General features: G+C 51.5%; 8 protein-coding genes across 8 annotated transcripts; 3 read left to right on the forward strand and 5 right to left on the reverse strand.

Moving 5' to 3' along the window:
• Nucleotides 1–212: 212 nt before the first annotated feature.
• Nucleotides 213–597, forward strand: BCR38DRAFT_489638 (uncharacterized protein; the record flags this gene model as incomplete). The annotated part of the gene is made up of 3 exons (XM_040864418.1): nucleotides 213–260; nucleotides 364–491; nucleotides 549–597. The coding sequence occupies 3 exons, from the start codon at nucleotides 213–215 to the stop codon at nucleotides 595–597; spliced, it is 225 nt and encodes a 74-aa protein (XP_040711196.1).
• Nucleotides 598–1,954: 1,357 nt separating this feature from the next.
• BCR38DRAFT_77523 (uncharacterized protein) lies at nucleotides 1,955–3,680 on the forward strand. Its single transcript, XM_040865630.1, has 3 exons — nucleotides 1,955–2,211; nucleotides 2,260–2,291; nucleotides 2,518–3,680. The coding sequence occupies exons 1-3, from the start codon at nucleotides 2,161–2,163 to the stop codon at nucleotides 3,587–3,589; spliced, it is 1,155 nt and encodes a 384-aa protein (XP_040711197.1). The 5' UTR covers nucleotides 1,955–2,160; the 3' UTR covers nucleotides 3,590–3,680.
• Nucleotides 3,681–3,770: 90 nt separating this feature from the next.
• Nucleotides 3,771–5,004, reverse strand: BCR38DRAFT_460968 (ankyrin repeat protein; the record flags this gene model as incomplete). Its single annotated transcript, XM_040862477.1, has 2 exons — nucleotides 3,771–4,693; nucleotides 4,986–5,004. 2 exons carry the CDS (start codon nucleotides 5,002–5,004, stop codon nucleotides 3,771–3,773), a joined length of 942 nt encoding a protein of 313 aa, XP_040711198.1.
• Nucleotides 5,005–5,574: 570 nt separating this feature from the next.
• On the forward strand, nucleotides 5,575–9,787 carry BCR38DRAFT_477991 (mono-functional DNA-alkylating methyl methanesulfonate N-term-domain-containing protein). The gene is made up of 3 exons (XM_040863088.1): nucleotides 5,575–6,161; nucleotides 6,216–9,288; nucleotides 9,365–9,787. Exons 1-3 carry the CDS (start codon nucleotides 6,067–6,069, stop codon nucleotides 9,662–9,664), a joined length of 3,468 nt encoding a protein of 1,155 aa, XP_040711199.1. The 5' UTR covers nucleotides 5,575–6,066; the 3' UTR covers nucleotides 9,665–9,787.
• A 2,833-nt stretch (nucleotides 9,788–12,620) lies between these two features.
• Nucleotides 12,621–13,681, reverse strand: BCR38DRAFT_448264 (uncharacterized protein; the record flags this gene model as incomplete). The annotated part of the gene is made up of 3 exons (XM_040861216.1): nucleotides 13,621–13,681; nucleotides 13,448–13,566; nucleotides 12,621–13,392 (listed from the first exon to the last, which is right to left on the reverse strand). The coding sequence occupies exons 2-3, from the start codon at nucleotides 13,540–13,542 to the stop codon at nucleotides 12,624–12,626; spliced, it is 864 nt and encodes a 287-aa protein (XP_040711200.1). The 5' UTR covers nucleotides 13,543–13,566; nucleotides 13,621–13,681.
• A 529-nt stretch (nucleotides 13,682–14,210) lies between these two features.
• On the reverse strand, nucleotides 14,211–16,640 carry BCR38DRAFT_353241 (uncharacterized protein; the record flags this gene model as incomplete). The annotated part of the gene is made up of 2 exons (XM_040856763.1): nucleotides 14,211–14,277; nucleotides 15,355–16,640. Coding segments are annotated over 2 exons (1,353 nt in total), but the record flags the coding sequence as incomplete, so codon positions are not given.
• A 2,778-nt stretch (nucleotides 16,641–19,418) lies between these two features.
• On the reverse strand, nucleotides 19,419–20,771 carry BCR38DRAFT_448271 (ubiquinol-cytochrome c reductase iron-sulfur subunit, mitochondrial). Its single transcript, XM_040861217.1, has 3 exons — nucleotides 20,433–20,771; nucleotides 20,050–20,289; nucleotides 19,419–19,882 (listed from the first exon to the last, which is right to left on the reverse strand). Exons 1-3 carry the CDS (start codon nucleotides 20,710–20,712, stop codon nucleotides 19,701–19,703), a joined length of 702 nt encoding a protein of 233 aa, XP_040711202.1. The 5' UTR covers nucleotides 20,713–20,771; the 3' UTR covers nucleotides 19,419–19,700.
• An 801-nt stretch (nucleotides 20,772–21,572) lies between these two features.
• BCR38DRAFT_413566 (prolyl-tRNA synthetase) lies at nucleotides 21,573–23,307 on the reverse strand (the record flags this gene model as incomplete). The annotated part of the gene is made up of 2 exons (XM_040858845.1): nucleotides 21,573–22,812; nucleotides 22,877–23,307. The coding sequence occupies 2 exons, from the start codon at nucleotides 23,305–23,307 to the stop codon at nucleotides 21,573–21,575; spliced, it is 1,671 nt and encodes a 556-aa protein (XP_040711203.1).
• Nucleotides 23,308–23,468: the final 161 nt, after the last annotated feature.

Consider the following 23,468-nt stretch of genomic DNA (forward strand, 5'->3'; position numbering starts at 1 on the left):
TACAGCGGGGCCTTGCTCGGTGATTTCTTGCTCCGTCCAGCCGCGGAAGCTCGAGGTGGCCAGTGCGTCGCCCCCAATCGAGAAATCCAGCCCGGAAGCTTTGATGAGCAGTTTTGATGAGAACCTCCATAATCGCACACCCAACTTCCAATCCACCTACCACGCCACCTCTGAACCATTCTCACGAGGTCAATCGCTTTTCAGTCGCCAAGATGGTTCAGATGTACACTGTTCTCGGTCGCCAAGTTGGCTCCCACTATGTTAGTCTCGACCCCAATCGCGCCGGTCCCGGAATCCCCTCTCCTTCGTTGGGAAACCTGAGACGAATTGAGAATCCATCACTGACATAATCATCTCTAACAGCTCGCCATGGGTGTCCTCAGCACTCTTTTCGGGGGTACCTTCTTGGCTCTTAGCGGCCCGAGCAAGAAGACTGCGACCCAGACCCCTCCGATCAACGCCTCCAGCTCCGACGAGGAGAACTTCATCAAGTGCGCAGCAAACAAACCCTGAAATTTCGAGGCCATGAGCAGCTGACCAGGACACAGGAAATTCTTAGACCAGGCAGACAAAGACGAGAAGGCGGCGAAGCACTAGGTGGTGTTTATATGGATGAGTGAGGACGAGGTGTATTATCGGCCCAACGACCTGGCTACACTGGAATGCTGGCCGATTGTATATGTATAGACATGGTTGCGCATCGGAGAATATCAACAAGGCCGAATTCACAGCCATTGTTTGCTAGGCATTGATCTAATTTGGAGTCGACAACTGCAGAGAAAGGGTGGTTCTAATATCGGCGCAGTCCTCTAGACCCCCACGACTGCCACGAAGACAACCGACCGGCCGCGCCGAGCACCCATTACAAGGACTAGCTACCAAGGCACTTGTTGCAGGTTCCCTTATTCAAACTCTCAAAATTCCGTCGCATCTCTCCCCGGCGCGATTCCAGTAACCGGACGGACTCAAGCGGGTCATTTGGTCGAAAATAACTGTGACTGACCGCTCGGAACATGACGTGGTACTGCTCCTGAGCGGCGCCCTTGGAATCCTTCTTCCAGGATTTGGTCATAGCCAACTTGCAGGGCTGCCTTGGAGCAGTCGTACAGCCAGTGCTGTTTGGCTTATAGGCTTAGCCAGTCAAGCCGCGGCACATGGGAACGCACATCTACTGCTTGTTACCAGCAAGAATAACCCGCGCATCCGAGGTCAAGATGATGCTTCTCCATATAGACAAACGGTGACGTGAGACGACTCGCCCGGTTACTGCGACCTGTGAAATTACCAGATAGACCAGGCCCTTGGCCCCATTCGCCTGGACAACATCGAACTCCTGAGACTTGGACATAACCACAGGATCGGCATTATTAATGACAACTGCTGGTTTTAGTTTGTCGTCAGTGACAGATCTGCTGGATCTAGTTGCATATCGTCTTGCTTGTCATATTTCGGTTCGACATTGTAGGTGGCTTCTTTGATCCTGAAGTCGTCCGTCATGTCGATCTCCATCGGCTCTAACTGTGCAGATACTCTGAGCTCTGGGCTTTCTGGTGAGTTCAGTGGCAGACATTGGTGGGCGGCAACTTATGAGGACGGCAGCGATGGGGATGCTAATGCCGACAGCTTGTGATGGCGTGGTCAAGACCACGAGATCCGCGTATGCGATGTTGATGCACATTGTACACAGATCACTCAAATCGCTTGATGACCGGCCGGATTTGGGTCGAACTCAGACTTCAAGTCCGACTGAGTTGACACGGCTGACGCATTTGATTGACTTCACTGTAATGGTTTCAAGCAAGCCTGGTCTGCCTGGTCTTCTCTCCCCTGTGTAGCCGACCTGAGCATTGATGGACAGTATGTACCTTTAATATACTGTACCCCAAACTGTGTGAACCTCTTCAACCTAATGCCTTTTGTTCACTGCATGCTCACTGAATTTGAACTGCTATGGCATGTCTTTGTGTCCGCCACTCCTCATAAACTGGTAAGACCCATTTCGAAGTCATTCAATCCAGATATCAATTTGATCTGGAACGCGATTAATTTCCTGGAGACACCTACCACAACGAGTTCCCATCCTCATTCGCGGTTTACTGAAGTGGGGGAACTGGAGGCTGAGCTCATTCATAACCTACAACTAGAAACTTGTGCATCAACATGGCCGCCGTCACACAGACTGAAATCCAGGTTGAGAATACCCGTATCGAGGTAAGCCTACTGTGTGTACATGCGTAACTTGAGTTAATGACAATGCAGGTAGTGGACCTGCGACCTGGATCTTCATCCAAGTGAGTGTCAATCTCATAATCATTCACGTATTTGTTGAAATAAATGGTCTCCATTTCATAGAGCTTGCCAGGCTCCTTACGCGAAATACTGCAATGCTTTGCGGGCACGGTATGATCCGACGAGCAGTGTGGAGTGCACCCGTTTGGTCTCACTGTTCTCCGATCATTGGCTTGCATCTCACCCACCAGTATAAAACTTGATCACTGACTCTTACATACACTGCAGACCATCGCCCGCAAGATCAGATATCCTCACCATTAAACAATACCACCCCGACCTCACACCCATCGTGGGCCCCTCCCCAACCCACTCCCTCCTCCTCTCCTCCGCCTCCTCATCCCGCAACCCCTTCTTTCACAACGCCTGCGTCTATCTTCCCCAGGACGAAGAGCTATATCTCACCTCCAACCTATTGCAATCAACCAGCAGTTCCAAACTTCCCATAATACTCATTTCCAAAGTCGCCTTCCAGCGTTCTCCTACAGCACCCAATAGTGCGGATACCTCGTCATCCCCCCTCCAGATCTCAGCCGCAGAATGGATGAAACTCCGTCCACCGGGCGTCATGTCCATGCCCGCCGGCGCCACGGCATATAAAGATGGAATTCTGTACTGTTCCCAAGGCGCCCTCGGCATCCTTGCGTCCGGTGGGCTATTCTATATGAAGAGCGGCAAGCCGCCGGTGCCGCTGGTGACAGCATACGGGGATAGACCGTTCAACAGCCCTCAACACGTCGTCGTTGACCGCACCGGGGCTATCTGGTTCACAGACTCCTCATCCGGATTCGAAGCTGAGATTCGGCCCCCGCCTAGACTGCCAAACCAAGTATACCGCTTCGACTCATCGACGGGTAGTCTGCGTGTCGTAGCGAATGGGCTCGAGATGCCGAGCGGGATTTGTTTTAGTCCCGATGAGGAAACAATGTACATCACTGACCTAGGTGCGGCGAAGAAGGATGGGACGTTGAATTTACCCAGGGAGACGGTGGTTCACGCGTATGATGTCCTTACGCGAGCTGGGGAGCCCTTCCTGGCGCACAAGAGGGTGTTTGCGTTTGTGATGAAGGGGGTTCCTAGAGCAGTGAGATGTGATGGACTCGGGAATGTATATGTGGCTTGTGGGGACGGGGTTGAGATTTGGAGTCCAGGAGGGAGGTTGTTGGGTGTAGTGGAAGTATCGGGGGGATGCTCGAATCTGGGGTTTGGCAAGGAAAGGGAGATGTTCGTGTGTGCTGATGAGAGTCTGTGGAGGGTGCAGCTTCAGGTTGCGGGGGATCATGTGATGGCAGTCGAGTGAGCTGGTCATTGGCGTTCACTGAGTGGCGAATCATTTTACTCAGTTTGCCTCGTATTGTGATTCTAGCCGTAGCTTCTCTGAGTCCTAGGATTGCCCCCATGTCTCAATGGGCCTTGCTCACGTCTTGAGCATTATGAACTTCGGCTTCTCTCGACCTAATTGCTCAAAAGCAGCGAGGTATTCATATATCGAACAGTATCGTCCCTCCCGTAGCAGGCCCCTGAGCCCCCCTCTTCCACAACAGCTCCACCACCTCATCCTGCCCATAGATGGCAGCAGTCTGAATTGCCGTCTTCCCTCCCCAGCCCGACGTAGAATTCATATCTGCACCCACCTCAAGCAGTCTCTCCACAACCTTGACATGTCCCTTCGCAGATGCGGCATGCAATGCCCTCCCGCCCTTGAATGACGATCCGGGGGCATTGACATCCGCGCTGGCTTTAATCAGCATGTCGACAACCTCCAGACTGCCATTGAGAGCCGCAGCTTGCAAGGCCGTGAGCCCCTTGTGTCGGCTTGGTGGCACGTTGACATCCGCCCCTTGCTCAAGCAGTAGCTCGACGATCTTGGTATGGCAACACGCCGCAGCCGCCCCCAAGGCAGTAAGTCCCGCCGTACCTGCCGGCCGCGCATTGATATCCGCCCCCTTTTCGAGTAACGCTTGCACGATTTCGAGATGACCTGCCTCTGTCGCTGCTTGCAATGCTGTCCGTCCGTAGTACCTTCCGGCAGGTGCGTTGACATCGGCTCCGTTCTCTATCAGGAACTCCACCGTCGATTTATTTCCCACGACGCAAGCTTGTTGAAGTGCAGACCGAACTCCATTATTGCCGCCCGGCGCGTTGATGTCCGCGTCTGCCTCCACCAATTTCCTCACAATGGTGTCGTGTCCAAAGAGACAGGCTGCTTGCAGGGCTGTATTTCCATAGTAGCCTGTCGGCGCGGCGTTGACGTCTGCTCCCGCAGCGAGAAGTGATTCGACCTTGGTCAGGTCGCCATCTTTGGCTGCCAATTGCAGGTCTGTCCAGCATTCATCTTCTTCATTGAGCTCCTCGTCTTGGTCCGAGAAGTTGGCTTGTGTCGGCGGGACAGACACAAGCTGACCTGAAATGCGCTTCATCTTGTAGATTGTTCAAGATGGTAGTGCCAGGAGTCGATGGGTGTATTATGACACCATGTCATTACTTACTGAATCTTGTTGATCCGCTTGAGGCGCTGTAGCCGTGCTAACTATAGCTAGATCATTGAACGAGACATAGATGGAAGTGGCCCATTTCAATTTCTCTGCGGAGGAGTAGTTACAGGGGGTTTATTTACTGCTGCGATACGATCGCGTGGCCGGGGGTTGAATAATAAGTAGCGCTATTGTTTCAATGTGTTAGACGTGCATGAAAACAGCACACCGCGCTCGGCATCTTCGACAGCAACTGCCAAGTTGGAATATACGGGACGAGGCCCCAGCATTTCATAGTGAGACGGTCCTTATTTCAGTGATCAATCTAGCATCAATCGAATCCATGGGAGCTCTGTAATCAGTACCCATTGTCAATCAGATTTCATCCGCACCTCTATCATTATGGAGACCCCATAGTAGGATTTATCTTGTTGGCACAAACCGCACAATACTTCTTAGTGGTTTCGCAGCTTATAACTATAGCTTCTTTTATTCATCTTTAGTATCGTTATTATATAGTTTATATAGTATTCTATACTGTTAGTAATACTTTTTTCTATTTTTATGAGTACTTTATCTTATCTAGCGTACTGGATTTCTCGGTTCACAAAGCTAATAACTTACTAGAAATCAATTAAAACGTGTTACGAACCGTTGGTTCTTGTGAAGGTCAACTCACTACAACCAGGTGACTTACAGCTGGAACACCTGCCGTGGCAGTGTCAGATGGGAAGCCAATCATAACCCTTGTAGGAGCCCCGCCAAGCGTGGATGACTTAGTCGCGCTCCCTCAAACCTAAGCTGTCATCTTCTTTCCTTCGCTCCTTAGAGTAGAATCTTCGTCGATAGCACCTAATCGAGGTCTCTACCAATGCGATGCAACCCAGGTCGTGACAACTAGCACAAACCCTTACAGACTCTTTAGTGGTTTACGCAGCTAGACTATTATAGGTTTCGTTACAAAACGCTGTCTTGTAAGTTACTAGCTAATTATAGTTCAGCTTACTAATAGTGGAAAAGTAATTAAACAGACATAAGCTGATAATTCTACCTATTTGTATATAACGTAGGTTGCCCTTGCACGGTCATTGATCCCTGCATGTTAGCACATTGTTATCGCCAGGTTCGTATCTCCGGGCGTTGCATCATTGAGCCGCCCCGCTAAGCTCTCTACATGCTTATTTCGAAGCTCCTGTCACTTCTATGGAGGGAAAGTCTACCACCTTTAACCACCTTTAATACCTATTTGCTGTTCCGCACAACTTCCAGCCTGCCTGCGTGAAGCCATGCGCAACGATTCAACATGGCCTACATAGCCCCGATCCACCGGCCGAACAGTATTCGGCATGCTTTGCGAGCCAGCCTATTCCCGGACGAGGAGGACTGCTTGGTCGTTGCGTGAGTGCATCTGCATTGGCTGGCCGATATACCCCATTAATGAAACCATGATAGGAAGGCGAACCGACTCGAGTTCTGGAAGTTCGACGGCGACACCCAGCTGCTGAAGCTAGCCGACACCAAGGTCATCAATGGCACCATTAGCATGATGCAAAAGATGCGCCCACGAGAGAGCGAGACCGACCTTCTCTTTGTCGGAACCGAACGCTTCCAATACTTTAGTTTGCTGTGGAATCCCGAGGAAGAAGTCTTAGAGACCACCACGTCCTTCTTCGATGTTAATGTAAAGTATATGCGCGACTCTCAAAGCCAGGACAAGTGTTTAGCGGATCCCACGGGACGTTTCATGGTGGTCCTGCTTTGGGAGGGCGTGTTGAATGTGCTTCGCATGAAGGTACACAAGGCCAAGAGGAAAGAAATCGACTGGATGGACCAAATTCGAATCCGCGAGCTCTTCATCAAGTCGGCTACCTTCCTACACGCCGAAACGGGCCACCCCAAGCTCGCCATCCTGTACCAGACCCGAACCGATATCCCAGATTCCCATCTCGTCACATATCGGCTTTTCACCGATGATAACAACACCGAGATCTCCCGATTCGAAGCCAAAGACCAGATCGATATTATGGAGATTCATGACCCCAGTGCTTCTATGTTGATACCTGTCGGCAAGGGCGAGGAGGAGCAAAAACGATATATTGTACGAAACGCTGCGCAAGCAAGGGCACAGCTTGGTGGTTTGATCGTTGTGAGCGAAATGCGACTGTTGTACTACGACGATGCCGCTAAGAAGAGAGTGGAAACTCCTCTAAGAGAAGCTTCCATTTTCGTCGCTTGGGCTGAGTACGATGTGTCGCACTACTTCATCGGCGACGATTACGGAACTATGTGGCTGCTAACGATTCTCTTGGAAGGCGCCGTGGTGACCGGTATGCACATGAAGAAAATTGGGTCCACTTCGAGGGCGAACAGCCTAGTCTACATAGGGAACAACTTACTCTTCGTCGGATCGCATTATGGTGACTCGCAAGTCTGGCGGGTCGACATCAATAATGGTCAGATGGAACTAGTCCCTGAACTACCCATGCCCAATATTTCTCCGGTCTTGGACTTCAATATCATGGACATGGGCAATCGCGAGGGTGATGAACAAACCACCAATGAGTATTCTTCAGGCCAAGCCAAGATAGTCACGGGAAGTGGCGTTTTCAAAGATGGAAGTTTACGAACTGTGAGGAGTGGTGTGGGACTGGACTACATCGGAATGTTGACCGAGATGAAAGGCATTCGAGCATTGTTCCCTATCCGGTCTCGTGGAAACTCCAAATATGACACACTCATCGTCTCGCTTTTGACGGAAACCAGAGTGTTTTTGTTCGATCCGACTGGGGAAATTGAAGAAGTCGAATCATTCAAGGACATGAATTTGAAGGACCAGACACTACTAGCACAGAATCTCCCCAACGGCATGTTACTACAAGTCACTCCGCATGCTGTTCATCTACTCTCCAACGAGAGCGGTCCAGTGGGTTTTCCTTGGACGCCGGCTGATGGGTTCATTACCAACGCATCGGCGAATGATACGTATATTCTTTTATCCATCGATGGCAAGAGTCTTGTGTCGTTGGCAATAGAGGACCACCTGATATTCCAAGGGCAGAAAGATCTCGGGGACCAAGATCAAGTGGCGTGCATTCATACGCCTCCGCAATATCCCAAAATTGGCGTGGTGGGATTCTGGAAATCTGGATCGATCTCAATCGTGAACATGATGAACTTAGAGCCGCTGCATGGGGAGTTATTGCGAAGGAGAGACGACAACACGTCAGTCCCTCGAGATATTGTTCTGGCGCAGATCCTCCCACCGGAAACTTCGGGGCCTACCTTGTTCGTGTCTATGGATGACGGCTTCGTCATTACCTTCAACGTTTCTAAAACAGACTTTGAATTGTCTGGGCGGAAGAGTGTTGTGCTGGGTACCCGGCATGCCCGACTTCAACTCCAGCCCCGGCCAAATGCACCTGAACTCTTCAATGTGTTCTCCACAAGCGAACACCCAAGTTTGATCTATGGAGCGGACGGTCGAATTGTCTACTCTGCCGTCACGGCAGAGGATGCAACCTGTGTGTGCACATTCGACACTGAAGCATTCCCAGGCTCCATCGTAGTGGCGACGGACGAAGACTTAAAGGTCGCCGTCATTGACAACGAACGTCGCACGCATGTGCAACCCCTCGAGATGGGCCAGACAGTGCGAAGACTAGCGTACTCCAAGGCCGAGAGGGTTTTCGGCCTAGGGTGCGTGAAGAGGCAGGTTGTCAACAACGAGGAAATCATTACCAGTGTGTTCAAGTTGGTCGACGAAGTCAAGTTCGACCAGGTCGGACAGGACTTCCCACTCGACGGCTCTACCGGAATTGAAATGATTGAAGCAGTCATACGAGTAGAATTGCCCGACTCGTATGGCAATCGGGTAGAGAGGTTCATTGTTGGTACCAGCTGCATCAATGATATCCAGCCAGGAGTTTCAGCTGCAAGAGACGAATACCAAGGACGCATTTTAGTGTTGGGTGTCGATAGCGAGAGAAACCCGTACTTGGTAGGAGAGCGTGGTCTGAAGGGTGCGTGTAGAGGCCTGGCAACCATAGGTGACTACATCGTGGCCGCCCTCGTGAAAACTGTTGTTGTGTATCAGTATAACGAGACGTCAACTACCAGCTGCAGCCTGGAACGGCTAGCATCATACCGACCTTCCACCTATCCTACCGATGTTGCTGTCGAAGGGAACACCATAGCAGTTGCCGACCTGATGAAGTCGATGACCCTAGTCCAGTTCACCCCACCAGCCGAAGGTCAGTGTGCGAAACTGACTGATGTTGGTCGACACCACCAGGCTGCCTGGGCGACCTCTGTGTGTCATGTTGAGGGATCCTCGTGGCTGGAAACAGACGCTAATGGCAACCTCATGGTGCTACGGAGGAACGAGGCAGGTGTGACGGAAGAGGACAAGAAGCGGATGGAAATCACGAGCGAGTTGAATCTCGGCGAGATGGTCAACAGGGCCAGGAAGGTCACGGTTGACGCAACTCCCAATGCTGTCGTCGTTCCGAGGGCATTTCTCGGCACGGTATGTTTCCCCTACTTCTTCTTTTTCCTATATCCAGCGTTGTGAGCAATAGTTCTAACCAAACCATCCCTCACAGGTTGAAGGCGGCGTCTACCTCTTCGGCACCATCGCGCCGCAACACCAAGACCTGTTGATCCGTTTCCAATCCAAGCTCGCCAACATGATCGAGTCGACGGGTCTGCTGAAGTTCGACAACTACCGCTCGTTCCGGAACGAGGAGCGCGAGGCGGAGATGCCGTTCCGATTTGTGGATGGGGAGCTGATTGAAAGGTTCCTCGATCAAGATGAAAGGATGCAGGAGGAGATGGTGGAGGGATTGGGGCCGGATGTAGAGTCGATGCGGAATTTGGTTGAGGAGTTGAAGAGATTACATTAGGATAAAATAAAGTATGGGTTACTATGTAGAGGGGAAGGATCACTGAAGGGTTTGATTAAGTCGAGAGTTGATCACGTTCAAGAGGAATAAACAAGTATTACTAACTAGAGGGACAAGTCTCACATCACTATATTGTCTGCTTACTCTATGACATTAGCAACCAACCTTACTCTGTCGCCTTTAAGTAGGTGGAAACGATTGACAACATGCTCTCTAGCGCTGCCAAAAGTTTGGCCAGGAAGATCTATTTAATGGGGATCTTATTGCCTTTCCCCTAAACATCACTGCAATGGGCCTGCATCTTCTCGGATTACACTGACAAGGGTGCATTGAAACGACGATGAGCTCCTCGGACTTCAGCGGCGAGCCGACTCGTCAGTGTCGAACAGGTGATACCCATAATACTCAGTTGCCGCTGTGTTCTCACGTGCCATACCCTGCTCCTACTTGTGCTGTGCACTTCACAGATTGTCGTTGGCTCCCCATCGTACGATTTCCAGGCCGTCTTGGTGTCGTCGTCAGAAGTGCCACTTGCCCATACCTTCCACACCCCTTTAGTCAACCCTCCATGATCGCGCGCTTCGAGCCTAAAGCCGCAACTTATCCTGCCCCTGACGACGTATTCAAGCTCGCCAAGACCTGTTTGCTTGAAGGCCCCCTAAAAACCGTATGGCGAACTGTTCCATTGGGAATAGAATAGAAACATACATGATTGGCCAACGGCCAGCCGATGTAACGGTTCATAGTGGTATGGTAGAGCCCATTGGTCAGTTGATGTTCCACAGCCGCTATTCCTCATTGTGGCGAATTGCATGTACATATTGCATGCCAGCACTCCCGAAAGTGCTACTCCGGGATCCAGACATCAGAGCAGCTTTTCTCGGGCGCGGTTATATCATTTCCCAGTTTTTCTTTTTGAAAGTTGTCAATCATCTGTTGGCTGTGTCTCCTCTACATCAGCAGCGCAACATGCGACGTGGCACTGTCTTCAATTACGGGCATGGCCTGGCTCATGTTCTACCTGAGCTATTTCATCGCCATCTCTGCGTTCGTAGTCGCCTGCTTCATCACTCCTAATTTGAAGCTGGATGAGTGGAACCTGGGAAGCTACGGCTTGTTCCTTCACTTGTGTGCGCTAGCCTACTCGCTATCAACATTATCTGGCTGCCGTTACCAACAGCCATCCCTGTCACTGCCAGCAATATGAGTTATGGTGTCCCAGTGGTGGTCGTTGTTATGCTCAGCGTCTTGGCGTCTTGGTTTGTCCGGGCAAGAAAGAACTGGACGGTTCCGAATGTCCCCATTCACGACTATTTTATTTCTCATTTCGCATGATATAATCAGATGATTAGCTGGAGCTCGATTGATCGAAACATGAGACAATATCAGCAATCTTTTGTGATACAGACACACGGTATGATCATATTTACACCAGTTTATAACTTCGATATCGATTTCACATTAACAGCGACTAGGCAATCGAAAATACGCACCCAAATCGTAAATCGTGAAAGGAGAGCACAGTCCATCTTAGCTTTCGCCCCCGAGACTTGATTATCTATATTTGCGCTGGAATCCACCCTTCTCGTAACTCAATCATCAGAAAGGTTATCTAAATTCTCTTTCACTGGGTATCAAGCGGGTATGCCCCGATCCAGAGGGTTAGGTTGCATTGGGCTGGGCCCAAACCGTAGGGCCATTCCGGAGGCTGGCGCCAGCTAAAAACTCTACCACCTACGTCGGTTCCTATCGAATGATATATACTACGCATGAGGTGTTGTTGGTTCACTACCTCTGAATCGTTGGAAATATCAGTGAGATTACTGGCGGCGACAGGTGCATCGCTCCTAATAGAGTCCTCAGCATGGCTTAGCCTTCTGTCATAACCGATAGGACCAGCGTCTTTCCTGTAGAACAGCTAGATCTCGAGTTTCATTGGCTATTTTCGATGACCTTGCCAAATTTTTGTGCTGTTTCTTTCCTGGTTGATCATAGTTCAGTCAGTTCATTTGTGTATATGTGTCAAGCTATGGCACATTTTGAGACAAAGAAGATAGTTATAGGATCAGAGTTTGGCACTGATCAAGATGCTCCTGGTTTCGGCAAGTGCCAATTTCTCCTCCAATATGTTCACCTCATTCGTCTCGTACACATTCTTCACAGCTTTTCTGTCAATATGAAAGATTGATTTCCACTTTCTGGAACTTGGATGTACTAAGCTCAGTACCTCGTCAGACACATCCAAGCACTACAAGAGAGGCCAGAGCTTTGCTGTCAGCTGGTATGTGAGCAACTGGCTGTCTCTCAAGTTAGGCAAAGGCTTTTCCGGAGGTGGAGGAATCGAAATTCTCAGACGAAAATATTGCAATTAATCAGTGAAACCAGAGCGCATCGGATGCTCCAGTGTCTTTGATGATATGTTGACTGAATTATGATTCCACTTCACTATGACACTATAATGATTTGAGCGCATGGATCACCCGTAGGGAATTGCATACATGGAGACTACGCTGCAACGAACGTTACCAAACCCACTCCAGTGTTACACCAACTCCTAAGGTCCTCCGGCCAAGTTGGATATACCTCCCTCCCCACTTTCGCACCTCTAGAATACCAACACAGCACCTTTTGTCAACAAGACGATGTTGTTTCTGGCTGCAACGAAAGTGAGAATTGCCCCACGTTCGTACCGTACCCCCAATTGTCAAGTCAGGACAGAAATCTCCCACCTATACCATTCAAGAAGGCTTTTATAGCACCGGAGGTGATGAAAGAAATAGTTCACTCCAAAAGCGCATTAGATATCCACCCTGGTCAAGCCCAGGGACTAACAAACCAAAAAAATCCCCGATGCTATGCTGAACTTCATCCATAAGACAAACACCATGTTTCAATGTACTGACCTCTATGCACAGGAAAACCCCCCTCACTCCATCCCCACTCCACCCACACCTTCCGCTCATCGCTCCAGAAACATATCAATCTCCCTCTCCAAGACTCCCGCCCTCTCCCCCAAAATGTCCTCAACCCACACAATGCCCCTGGCAGCATCGACAGCCTCCCTTCCCCTTTCTAGCCCCAAAGTCCCCATAATCCCAACAATAGTCTCAATATGCCACATCCTCTCTACTTCCATCTCCCCAGATAAACTATCCATCATATCCTCTTTCTTGTCTTTCTCCTCGAGCAAAGCAGCCACCACATGTGCCCATAAGTTCATCTCCGGCACCGCCCCCCACTGCACACCTGGCAACCTCGCAATCTGCCTAAACGCATCCAAATGCCGCGGCAACTCGTACGCTCTAGCCCCCCACCGGATCTTGACAGCCGCTAAAAATAACAGCACCGCTCTGCGGAAAGCTTCCCGGGCCGCGATGGTGGAGTAGTCTTTATGCGTGATGTCATGAGGCAGGGGTTTGCCCTCGAGTCGGAGGATCTCTTGGTACGCTGGGCCTAGGAGGCGGGCCATGTTGATATCGTCGCGCCAGAAGTTGGAACCGGCATCTGCGGTGGCCATGGAGGTCTGCTGGTTGATGTACGTTGCTACACCGGCGGTGGTGCGAAGAGCCGCGTGGATGTCGCCCAGGGTTCGACATTTGTGGTCCCAGCTCGTGAGGATGGTTTCGAGAAATTGGGTGGAGGTGACGGTTTCGATTTCATGGATAGAATTCTGGAGTGTTGGGAAGTGGGGAGATATGTTGAGAGAGGTAGCTCCTTCGATGTCTAGCCTTTTATGGCGTGTAAGTACGTCTTTCGTAGGCCGTGGTGAGGGTGCTAACTTACCAAGATATCATGAGTTTGAGAAATGGATTGTTCAGTTTCTCGAGCCCGCCTCTATTTCCCACCATGTGTTTCAATCCTTTCATGTGGACTTGCATTCGCTCGAAATTTCTTACGGATGACTGAAACGTCACACATTAGCTCTTTGTGCTCTCTGTATTCCCAGGAGGACTCACAGATGTTACCAACTACAAACAAATGGAATGGAACTCACATCATGACACACTAATCCCGCCACGGCAACAACCATGCCCTCGCTATCCCTCTTCCTTGGATCCACCAACCGTCTCGTAACCGACTCAAGCGACCGGGTATAGTACTTCAAGGCCAATTCATCTGCATCAAACTCCCGGTTCTTAGCCCCCAGCTTGTTCCCCCGAAAGAGCGCGGCGTTAGCCAGCGTGATGTTCCATGACGCCGGGTCTGTTAATCCCGTAAATAGCCACGCAAATCGGAACGGTTGGTAAATAAGTCTAGCGTCCTCCACTACTGCGTGGAATTTTGATCAGTTTCATGAGTCAAACCTTTCCAGTATGCATAACCCCTAGGCATTTGTCGGTCGGAAGTGGAGTCGAAACCCTTGTGCACGACAGTGAAGTGAGGAGGGATAAGAAAAATGGACATACTATACCGCGCCAACTCTAGCTGATTCTCGCTCATTTCGAAGGGGTACACCATAGAGCCAATCCATGTATCATTGCTGGGACTCGCAGCCAGATTCCGATGCCCTCCTATTACTCGACCCAAAGCCCGAGAGTCATCCTCCTCATCTCCCTGATCCAGCGCCGACACGGTCTCCCCCGTTGTTGCATGCAGGCCCGCCACCTCTACTTCTTCATTAATGATAATCGTCTCCCTCCGGCGATTCCTCCCTCTCGGTTTCCGCCCCGCCTTGCCAATATCTTTCATGACGTGCCGCCGGATCCTGGTAGAGTAGGCCTTCACCTCTCCGGGGTGGGAGACGTTGACGAAGGAGAACTCAGGCATCCTCTGATTCGAGGGAGGGTATCTGAGAATGTATTGTTGCCAATTTTCACGCCTTTCCTGACTTTCCGATAACGCCGGCCGAGGTCACTTATTTAGAATTTCACGATCCTAGGAACTTCTTAAACCCCTAGACTCAACCGAGCAATCCAATCGTCATTTCACCAAATTCAAAAAATAAACGAAGTTGTCAAATGTGGAACGACTTTACGGTATCTGATTAACTTTCATATTCAGTTCGACCTCTTATGATCACACGCTTATACGCGAGTTGGATGACTCAGCACCTAATGTCGAAATGCTGACAAATTCATCATTGAATCGGTTAGATGGCACTAAGGTCCCTACTATAGCAGTACGAAGTGTGTGTGCGCGCTTGGACTTGGCGAGGCCACCCGGAACTTAGAAAATACCACCCTCCCCGCCCCAAACATTACAAGATCGGATCCTTGTCATACCAAGAATCTGAACTCAATCTCTCGAACTCCACATTCTTCGGCTAACTTGACAAACTTGAATCCAAGCTTAACTTCACGTCTTTTCGTCTTGTTAAGTATTGCAGCCAGCACTGCCAGCTCTGCATTAGCCACCACGAATTGCATTTTGAAATGAGAGGAGATTGCAAAAACGGTTGTGTGAATGTTACTCAATTGTCATAACATCGTTATTACCACTACGCAGAACATACATGATAGTTCCTCTCCTTCCGCCCCAAGGAGTCAAGAAAAGGGATTGCGCCTCTCACTAGGCTCAAAATCCCTCCCCAAGACTCCACGTTTTATGCTGCTAGTAGGCCGCGCATACATCTATCTTACACCACATATCCTCCTTGCCTTTCATTGCCCGGCTTTCCAAACAATTCGACACCATTCAGACACACTACCGTTTGGTAGGGTAAGATAAGAAAACGTGAAGAGAAAATTTACACGCCCAAAGCAGCGTTGAAAGCATCAGCCGCATCCTGTCCCTCGGACGCGCCCGCAGCAGCAGCGCCCTGTTGACAGGCGTCCAGGGTGGCGGCACTGGCCTTGCACTTGTCGTTGAGCTGCTGGCAGATGAAACCGGTGATGACGCCGGGCGCGTTAGCGGAGCCGTGGTTGAAGTCATCTGTGTTGACGGGGGCGAAGCTGGCCTCGGTGCGGCCGTCCAGACCCTCGGCGAACTTGATGGCGGGGGATCCGCACGAGCCGGTGTCGAAAGCCTGGCGGCGCTTCTTGCCGTTGGCGGCGAGGCAGGCCTGATGTTGGGTCTCGCAGTCGGCGACGGAGCCACCGCCACCGCTGTTAGCGACGTTGGCACAGGCGTTCTTCTGAACATCACAAGCACGTTGGATGGCGGCGCCCAGGCCCACGAAGCTGTCACCGTTGACAGTGAAGGGACGTTCAGCATTGGAGGAGATGACGGGGACAGGCGCCGAGCCAGTGGATCCGGTGAACGAGTTGACGTTGACACCGGTGGCAGTCGCATCGTCTGAGGCGTCAGTGGCAGCACCGGCGGTGGCGGTGGCGGTGGCGGTAGCAGCGGTAGCAGTGGGAGCCACAGTAGCGCATCCATCATCGGCAGTGCCAGTGGCTGCGTCGTCTGTGCCGGCAGCAGCTCCAGCATCACCAGTGGTGGCAGCACCTCCAGCAGCGACAGCGGCGTCGATCTCGTCAGCAGTCGCATCCTCGACCAAGAGGTTCTGGGTGAAAATGCAACCCTCGGTGTCGTCGGCGTCGTCACAAGTGTTTCCAACACCAGTGGCGTCAGCAGTATCGCCCGCGGCAAAGGTGCCAGACTGAAGGGCGAGCTGAGGGTCAGCGCCAATGGAGTTCAGCTGGACAGCGAGATCGAGCGCGACCTGCTTGTTGGTAGCGGCAGCACCCTCGGACGCGGGATCCTGGTGCTGCTGGAGAGCAGCCACCTCAGGGTTGGTGGCAGTCTCGGAGGTGCAGAGGACTGAAGCCAGACCAACTCCGGCGGTGTTGCGCTCAAGAGTACGGAAGATCAGAGCTGCGACCTGGCCGTCGACATCGCCAGCCGCCTTGGCGTTGGTGAAGGCCTGGTCAGCCACACGTTGTTGGAGACAGTCCAGGTCAGTAACGTCACCAGCACCAGTGGCGGCAGCAGCGTTACCAAGCAGGGCAAAGACGGGGTCGGCGACGTTGTCGACGTTATCGAGGTTGAGGGAAGTTCTGACGCTAGTCAGGAATTTCTCGTGGGAGTGCTCCTCTGTAGAACTTGTTAGTTTTTGCTCCGAACGCAGCTCGCCTGTGGGTAGGTATTCTTACGAGGAACTTCTCGGCGGAACTTGGTCAGTCTTCCAGCGCGAATGGGCTGGCGCTGGGCAACGGCAGGGCCAAGCCTGATGGCATCGGGGCGGGCAGAAGCCACGCCCAGCATGACCATAATTGCGGCACTCGTCTCAAACTTCATGATGTCGGTTTGTCGGTAATAACAAGCGATCCAGCTAAATTGCAGAATAGAAAGCTTCCAAACTGGGGCCGGCCGAGAGTGTGGAGTAAACGTAAAGAACGTAGAGAATACTAAACAATAGAAGTTCACAGAACTGGAAAAGAATGTAACCAAAAGAGAGGCACTGGAGCTGGATGAGAAAGAAAGGAGTCTCTTGGCTAGCATCGGACGGATGCGCCTCCATATATACCTGCGCGTGTGATGAGCGAAGGTATCACTGCACGTACTTGCCTCCTGTCGCCTCGGGGAATGGACCCGCACATCTCCAATCCAGGAACGGCACAGAAGCCGTGGTCGATTCCATCTGACGTCTCATCCCAGAATGGCAAGGTCTCCTTGATCCTTTGCTAGGAGCCCATGATCTGCGGATCTCTCAAGACGTCGGACGATGAGCCGCCTAGGCGGTCCCTAGGCGGTCTTTTCGAAGGCTGGGGCCCCATGTGCTTCGCCTGCGGCCCTGTCGATATTGCGCGGCGCGAAGTTTCGGCAGAACTGGTCTCCGGGGTGGCCTTGCCTCCACTAGGGAAATGAGAAAACAAGCCTGAGCCAGTATATGAGGTTGGTGCGGCGCATCAAGCCGAGGTCACTTGGTGGCAGGGCCGATTGGCTCTTGCACCATCTACGGGAATGTGAGCGGCTAGGAATTCCCAAGCGAGCTGATGTGCTGGGGTGAAGCCAGGAAAGACTTCCAAACTAGGCAAGCTGGGAAGTAGAGTCAATGCCACCCACGTAGTGATCGGCTAACGAGCTGCAACACGGTAGTCCTAGCACTGTCTCGAAGTGTTGGCGTATGCCGCTTGCGTGAGTCAAATGGCTCGAGAGAGCGGGTGGCACGTTCTAGAATGCTGCGATGCACTGTGCTGCAAACGAAATTTCAATGGAGTCATTGCTTTGTTTAGAACTTGGGAAGACATGAGACGGAAAACGAGATGAGACTGCATATGTTACCCGAGCCGTCTCACAGTTGGGAGGAGCCGCAAAGGAGGTACGCGCGGATTGGGATTGGCCAGATAGCCGAATTGGTCCTGGAGGACCCCCTGCAAGCTCCCAGAAACGGGCAAGGAGCAAGGGTGGATTAGACTTTCTGCGACAAGCTCTGACATCGCTTACTAGTAAAATTCAACGTCGCTCCAAAACCCATCGCAATGGGGCTCTCCTAGCTTCTTTCGACATCGTGTTCAGAGGATTGACCTTGACCCTGTTGTTTTGTTTGGCTAAGCAAAATTGCGTTTTTGAAGTTCGTGTTTAAATGACCCAACTCCGAACTCCGACGGGTCACTATTACATAGGGAGATTTCTGGGGCTTCCCGAAACCTTCGCGGAAGGTGGGCCCTGTGAGTGCTTCAGGTGGACAGGCAGTAGATTACCATGGTTGTAGGCGCCAATTCGTTCACGTGCGGTCATTGCATCTGCTATCGTCGATTCTGCTAGTCACCTTCGATCCCGTTCATCTCGAATTTCCAGGTTAGACTTGGTCAAACTGATGATAGAGCGATACTGTATGCTTCGCAGACTGAGTGTTGTTAGAGGACGATGGAAACTTCGGGCGACGAACGATGGACGCGTAGGGGTCTCCACCGCTTCACGTTGCTCTCACGTTTTGTCGACGCGTTTGACGAGACTCTTATCGTCTGAAAGTAAAGGGACGCATCGTGGGGGAGAGTCATACGTTAGGGCAATGCCACAAGTGGTGCGGCTTGGCTACGCCTAGGACGAGGACAATGATAGGATCGAGTGATATGTGCCGTATAGTGGTTGGCATTATCCCACCTCAATGTCCCGCGTCCATCAAGAATACTATGCAGTAGTAAGTCTTGCGCATGTGCACAATGACATGCACGGTTGCCGCACACATAATGCTGACCGGCCCAATGGTTCAATGCCAGGACGATATCAGGGCCAAGTAATTGTTTTCCCGCCAAGCACCCCCAGCATGTGTGGGTGTCTGATGTTACATAACAGACGGAACGCGATGCATCAGACGAAATCAGTCAGGATTGATCGTCGTAAAATGCGCTGATGTACGCCTTATGGATATCCCATATATGTTCTAGCATATAATCTGCTTGTCACCCCCAACGCCCGCAAGGCATAAGGTTACCTCAACGTCTACCAACGTTTGGTTCCACTCTCACGGTCACATTTCGAACATGTCATCCGAAGGTGTGGTGTGGCGTCTAGGCATAAGTTCTAAGGCGGCATTGGCACCAACTGAGGAGGCTCGTAGGTTATTGGAACGCAAGGGCACTGCCCACTGCGATAACAGGCGTAATAAACTTCTAACCTACCTTATTCTCTGGGGCTGTGGAAAGATAACCCACTGACATCTTCTGCAGGGTCTGTGTGCTGCCCTGATAAACATAAACATATGAGGTTACCTTCGTATCTCGTGCTGCCGTAGCACTGGCTGTCCTGGAAGGTCTGCAGATTACAACCTCACGGTTGTAATAATACAGACCTTTTCGTCTCCATGCCCAGGACAGATCACTTCATGAACGCGTTTTCATGTTTTGACAGTCGTAGTTGAGACTCCACGCCCAAGCAGAAACATAGGACGCCGACCAACAAGCATAGCAGAGGGCTCAAGGACAAATAGTATAAACAAATAAGGCATATCTCTCTTTCCACTCGATGTGTATTGTTTTGTACAGGATCGGCAAGGCCAGAGAACGTCTAAGCAAGTGCCCCCAGTGGACCCTCATGGTTTTCCATGACGTCTAGTTCCGCCCAACTAGCACCCAGTCGGTTCAGAGGGACGCATCACCTTCCACCTTTGCACCTTCCCCGCCAGTCTAGTATTCATACACCCAAGTCGCATTTAACCGATAATCAGCTTGTCCTCTTCGGGGAACTCGTAGGCCGGGATCTCGAGGTTGAGAGGAGCGGGTCCCCTTCTTATGCGTCCAGAGATATCGTAGTGAGAACCGTGGCAGGGACAGAACCAGCCACCATAGTCGCCAGCCTCACCAATTGGAACACAACCCAGATGCGTGCAGACACCTGAAACCAAGTCGGACATATTAGCCGTTGTGATAAACGATCAATGCATGATACGCTTTGACTGATTTGCAATGCATGATGCTGTTGCTGTATTGCCCGCGAGAGCCAGAACGGCCCGGAAGCCAATTCTCTGACCGGTTATGTAGAAACGGGAAAGGGATACATACCCAACATGACCAGCCACTCGGGCTTCTGGACACGGTCTTCATCCGCTTGGGGATCTCGTAAAGATGAGACCTCAACCTTGTTTGCCTCCGCGATCTCGCCCTCGGTGCGGTGTCGTATGAAGACGGGCTTGCCTCTCCACTTGATGATGACGTTCTTGCCCTCGGGGATCGCATTGAGGTCAACCTCGACCTTGGCCATGGCCAAGACATCTGCGGATGCCGACATGTTCTTCAGGAATTCTGTTGTTGGCGTTCGATTAGCTAGGGTTCAGTAGGTGACGGAAATCCATCAAATGACAGCTCCAGGGCAGATTCCGAGAGTTCCACGCAATCATTGGGTGCTGATTCATCGTCCTTGATCTCGTGCCACATGCAGCACCCACCTTGGACAGTCGACTTGGCGCTACCGGCAGTGATGGCGCCCATGGTGCCGACCATGAAGTAACTGAACAGCAGGTTCGTGCTCCCGCTGCCCTTGGCCGCGTAGTGGCTCCAGTCGGGGATCTTTGCTTTGGATTCGCCTTTAAAGGGACTCGAGTAACTGCCAGCCGGGGCATCGCGCAGGGAGGCCGAGGTGCTGATAGCGCGAACAGTGGTCAAGCGGCCGGCGGTTCTTGAGGCCTCTCGCGCGAGAGCGCGGGATGCGATTGTGAGAGGCGCCATGGCGATAGGGGAAGGTGGGCAATTGCAACGTCTCAGTTCGTCCCTTTGAGGTGTTTACGAGATAATGTCTGTCAAGCGTCGCTTTCCGAAGCTTGCCTCTAAAAAGTTATGGTGGCCCGTGCCGCTCTGAAATTGAAACTTGGTGATTGGTCGAAGCTCCATTTGTCCGGCTTCATCCGCTGTGTTCAAATGCTGACGTAAGGTCACTCATCACTTTCAGTTCTAGGGTAGCTTCTAGGGTAGCTTCTCAGAGCCCATGATGATATTGGTGAAGTGCGAACGGCACAATACAGAAATAGTCCGTTGCTCTGGTTTATTTAGATCATATGATTGTTTCTTATAACCAGGTTCTATCAAGTCGCAAGCATCGTGACTTATAGTTTTATCAGGGATATGTACTTGTTCAGCAGGAACAAGCTGGCTATTCTTCAACGTAGGAATCGCGAAGAGAAATCTACACGGAGAGCCAGCGTCCCCGAACAGAATCCGGCAATGCCTGGCGATGCTACAGCTCTTCTTAGATGCAGACAAACGCCACCTGAAGAAACGCTTCTAATTTGGTACATGCGACGTGCAACCCGATGATTTGATTCCACGTACAGATATTCATGGATAGGTAACATCACCAACAATATCTGTGATAGCAACCGAAAATGGTATTCTTGCCGCAATCAACTACATCATGCAGAGTCTGAGAATTTATGTCTTGATCTGCTTAGCAGCAAGCAAGATTCTTCCGACAAACAACCGCTTTTTGATGTCTCGCCACGCCATGCCTCCCACCGAACCAAACCACCTTGCCCTCATGTAACTTCGTAACGACACCTCATGAAACAAACTCTGGAAATGGGACCCGAAGCCTAGTAACTTCTACCGAACATGACGTACTGCTGGGCGGAACGCTCGCACTCCGGGTTCAAGCATTTCGTTCCCTGGGCCACCTCCTTGGGCTGCTTGAAGGGGATGCACAAGCTCTTCATGCCCATCGAAGGAGCCTGGGGAACGGATGTATCCGGGTTTTCGTCATGTTGGCCGGTCGTCAGCTCCTTTATTTTGTCCTCGCACTTACCGTCGAGACAGAAAGGAATGAGGACCACGTTCCTGGCATTCAAGGCGGGAACAACTTCGGCCCAGTCCTCGATGACAACACGGTGCTCGTCGAAGGACTTCTCGGCCTTCTTGTACATATCGGCCTGAATTGTTGAAAGCAGCTCGGGAACTTTGGTGGTGAGCTCGGCGATGGGGATGGTCCCCTTCTCTCCGGTATCACGTCGCGCAAAGCTGACTACCTCTTTGGCGGCATCCTTGGGACCAAACTCGATTCGCAGGGGGACGCCCTTCAGCTCCCAGTCATTGAACTTCCAGGCCGGGGTGTAGCCCTCTCTCTGATCATCCTCGGTTCTGATACCGGCTTTCTTGAGGGTAGCCTTGATCTCAGCAAGTTGTTCAAAGTGCTTTGTCTTTTCCTCTGGGGTGGTCTTCGCAGTGATACCCACGGGGATGATGATGCACTGGGTCTTGGCAATGCGAGGGGGAAGGACCAGGCCCTTATCATCTCCGTGAATCATAACCATGACACCGATGACACGAGTTGAGAGACCCCAGGAGTTTTGCCAGACGTGAATATGCTTTCCCTTCTCCGCTGGGTCCTCCACGGTGATGTCAAACATCTTACTGAAGTTCTGCCCCAGACAATGCGACGTGGCACCCTGGATACCTCGTCCATTGGACGGGATATAGCCTTCCACAGTCGTTGTGTAGTAGCCGCCAGCGAACTTCTCATTCTCGGTCTTCTTACCCCTGACGACGGGGACGGCCAAGAGTTGTTCGTAAACGCCAGCGTATAGCTCGAGAATCTCCAAAACCTCTTCTCCAGCAAGCTTCTCCGTCAAGTGAGCAGTGTGACCCTCTTGCCACAAGAACTCTCTCGCTCGCAAGAAAGGTGTGGTTTGCTTTGCTTCCCATCGGACGACCGAATTCCACTGGTTTAGTCGCAGAGGGAGGTCGCGATGGCTGCGGATCCACTTGGAGTAGTAGGGGTACATGACGGCCTCGGAGGTAGGACGAACGGCGACGGGAACCTCGAGGTTTTTGTCACCACTACGAACAAGCGGGAGTTAGCCTTGTGCAGCGACCAAATTTCAGTGCTATCGGGGAGACTGACGCCTTGGTGACCCAGGCCAACTCGGGAGCGAAGCCTTCGACGTGATCCTTCTCCTTCTCGAGTGACTTCTGCGATAAGAACATGGGAAAATTTGTCTCTTCGACGCCCATCTCCTCAATGTGCTCGGTGAACCACTTCCGGATGACGTTCCAGATGTACATCGTTGCTGGGCGCATGATGAAGAAACCCGAGATCTCGGTGTAGTATTCCACCAGCTCGGCCTTCAGTACAACTTCCTGGTACCATGTCGCAAAATCTTCGGTTTTCTTGGCTGTGATACCCATGATATCTTCCGACTTCTTGCCTCCAACGGAAGGAAGAGTCTGCTTTGCTTGCATCTTTGCTGCCTTTGCTGCCTTCTCGGCGGCCTTGTTGGCCTCCTTTTGGGCCTTCTTCAGCGCACTCTTCGACTGCTCAGCGGTTTCCGCCATGATTTCTAATATTGGAGAGGGATTCAATGCCAATTGGCAACCAGGAAGGAAAGGTGAAAGTCTTCGAAGGAGTTGAGTCACAATCTCGGCGGCTTGGGTCGCAAATGGAGGCGGCTCAACTTCGCTGCACTCGGGGCTGCAGCGACAATTTCGACCCCTCC

This window comes from Pseudomassariella vexata (assembly GCF_002105095.1).
Source record: "Pseudomassariella vexata strain CBS 129021 chromosome Unknown BCR38scaffold_17, whole genome shotgun sequence".
NCBI lineage: Eukaryota > Fungi > Ascomycota > Sordariomycetes > Amphisphaeriales > Pseudomassariaceae > Pseudomassariella > Pseudomassariella vexata.

Coding starts and splice junctions, on each gene's coding strand:
- BCR38DRAFT_77523 (XM_040865630.1), top strand. CDS start 2,161: ATGGCCGCCGTCACACAGACTGAAATCCAGGTTGAGAATACCCGTATC. Junction 2,212..2,259: donor TTGAGAATACCCGTATCGAG/GTAAGCCTACTG, acceptor ATGACAATGCAG/GTAGTGGACCTGCGACCTGG. Junction 2,292..2,517: donor CGACCTGGATCTTCATCCAA/GTGAGTGTCAAT, acceptor CATACACTGCAG/ACCATCGCCCGCAAGATCAG.
- BCR38DRAFT_448271 (XM_040861217.1), bottom strand. CDS start 20,712: ATGGCGCCTCTCACAATCGCATCCCGCGCTCTCGCGCGAGAGGCCTCA. Junction 20,290..20,432: donor CGCCAAGTCGACTGTCCAAG/GTGGGTGCTGCA, acceptor CGCCAACAACAG/AATTCCTGAAGAACATGTCG. Junction 19,883..20,049: donor CGAGTGGCTGGTCATGTTGG/GTATGTATCCCT, acceptor ACTTGGTTTCAG/GTGTCTGCACGCATCTGGGT.
- BCR38DRAFT_477991 (XM_040863088.1), top strand. CDS start 6,067: ATGGCCTACATAGCCCCGATCCACCGGCCGAACAGTATTCGGCATGCT. Junction 6,162..6,215: donor GAGGACTGCTTGGTCGTTGC/GTGAGTGCATCT, acceptor AAACCATGATAG/GAAGGCGAACCGACTCGAGT. Junction 9,289..9,364: donor CGAGGGCATTTCTCGGCACG/GTATGTTTCCCC, acceptor CATCCCTCACAG/GTTGAAGGCGGCGTCTACCT.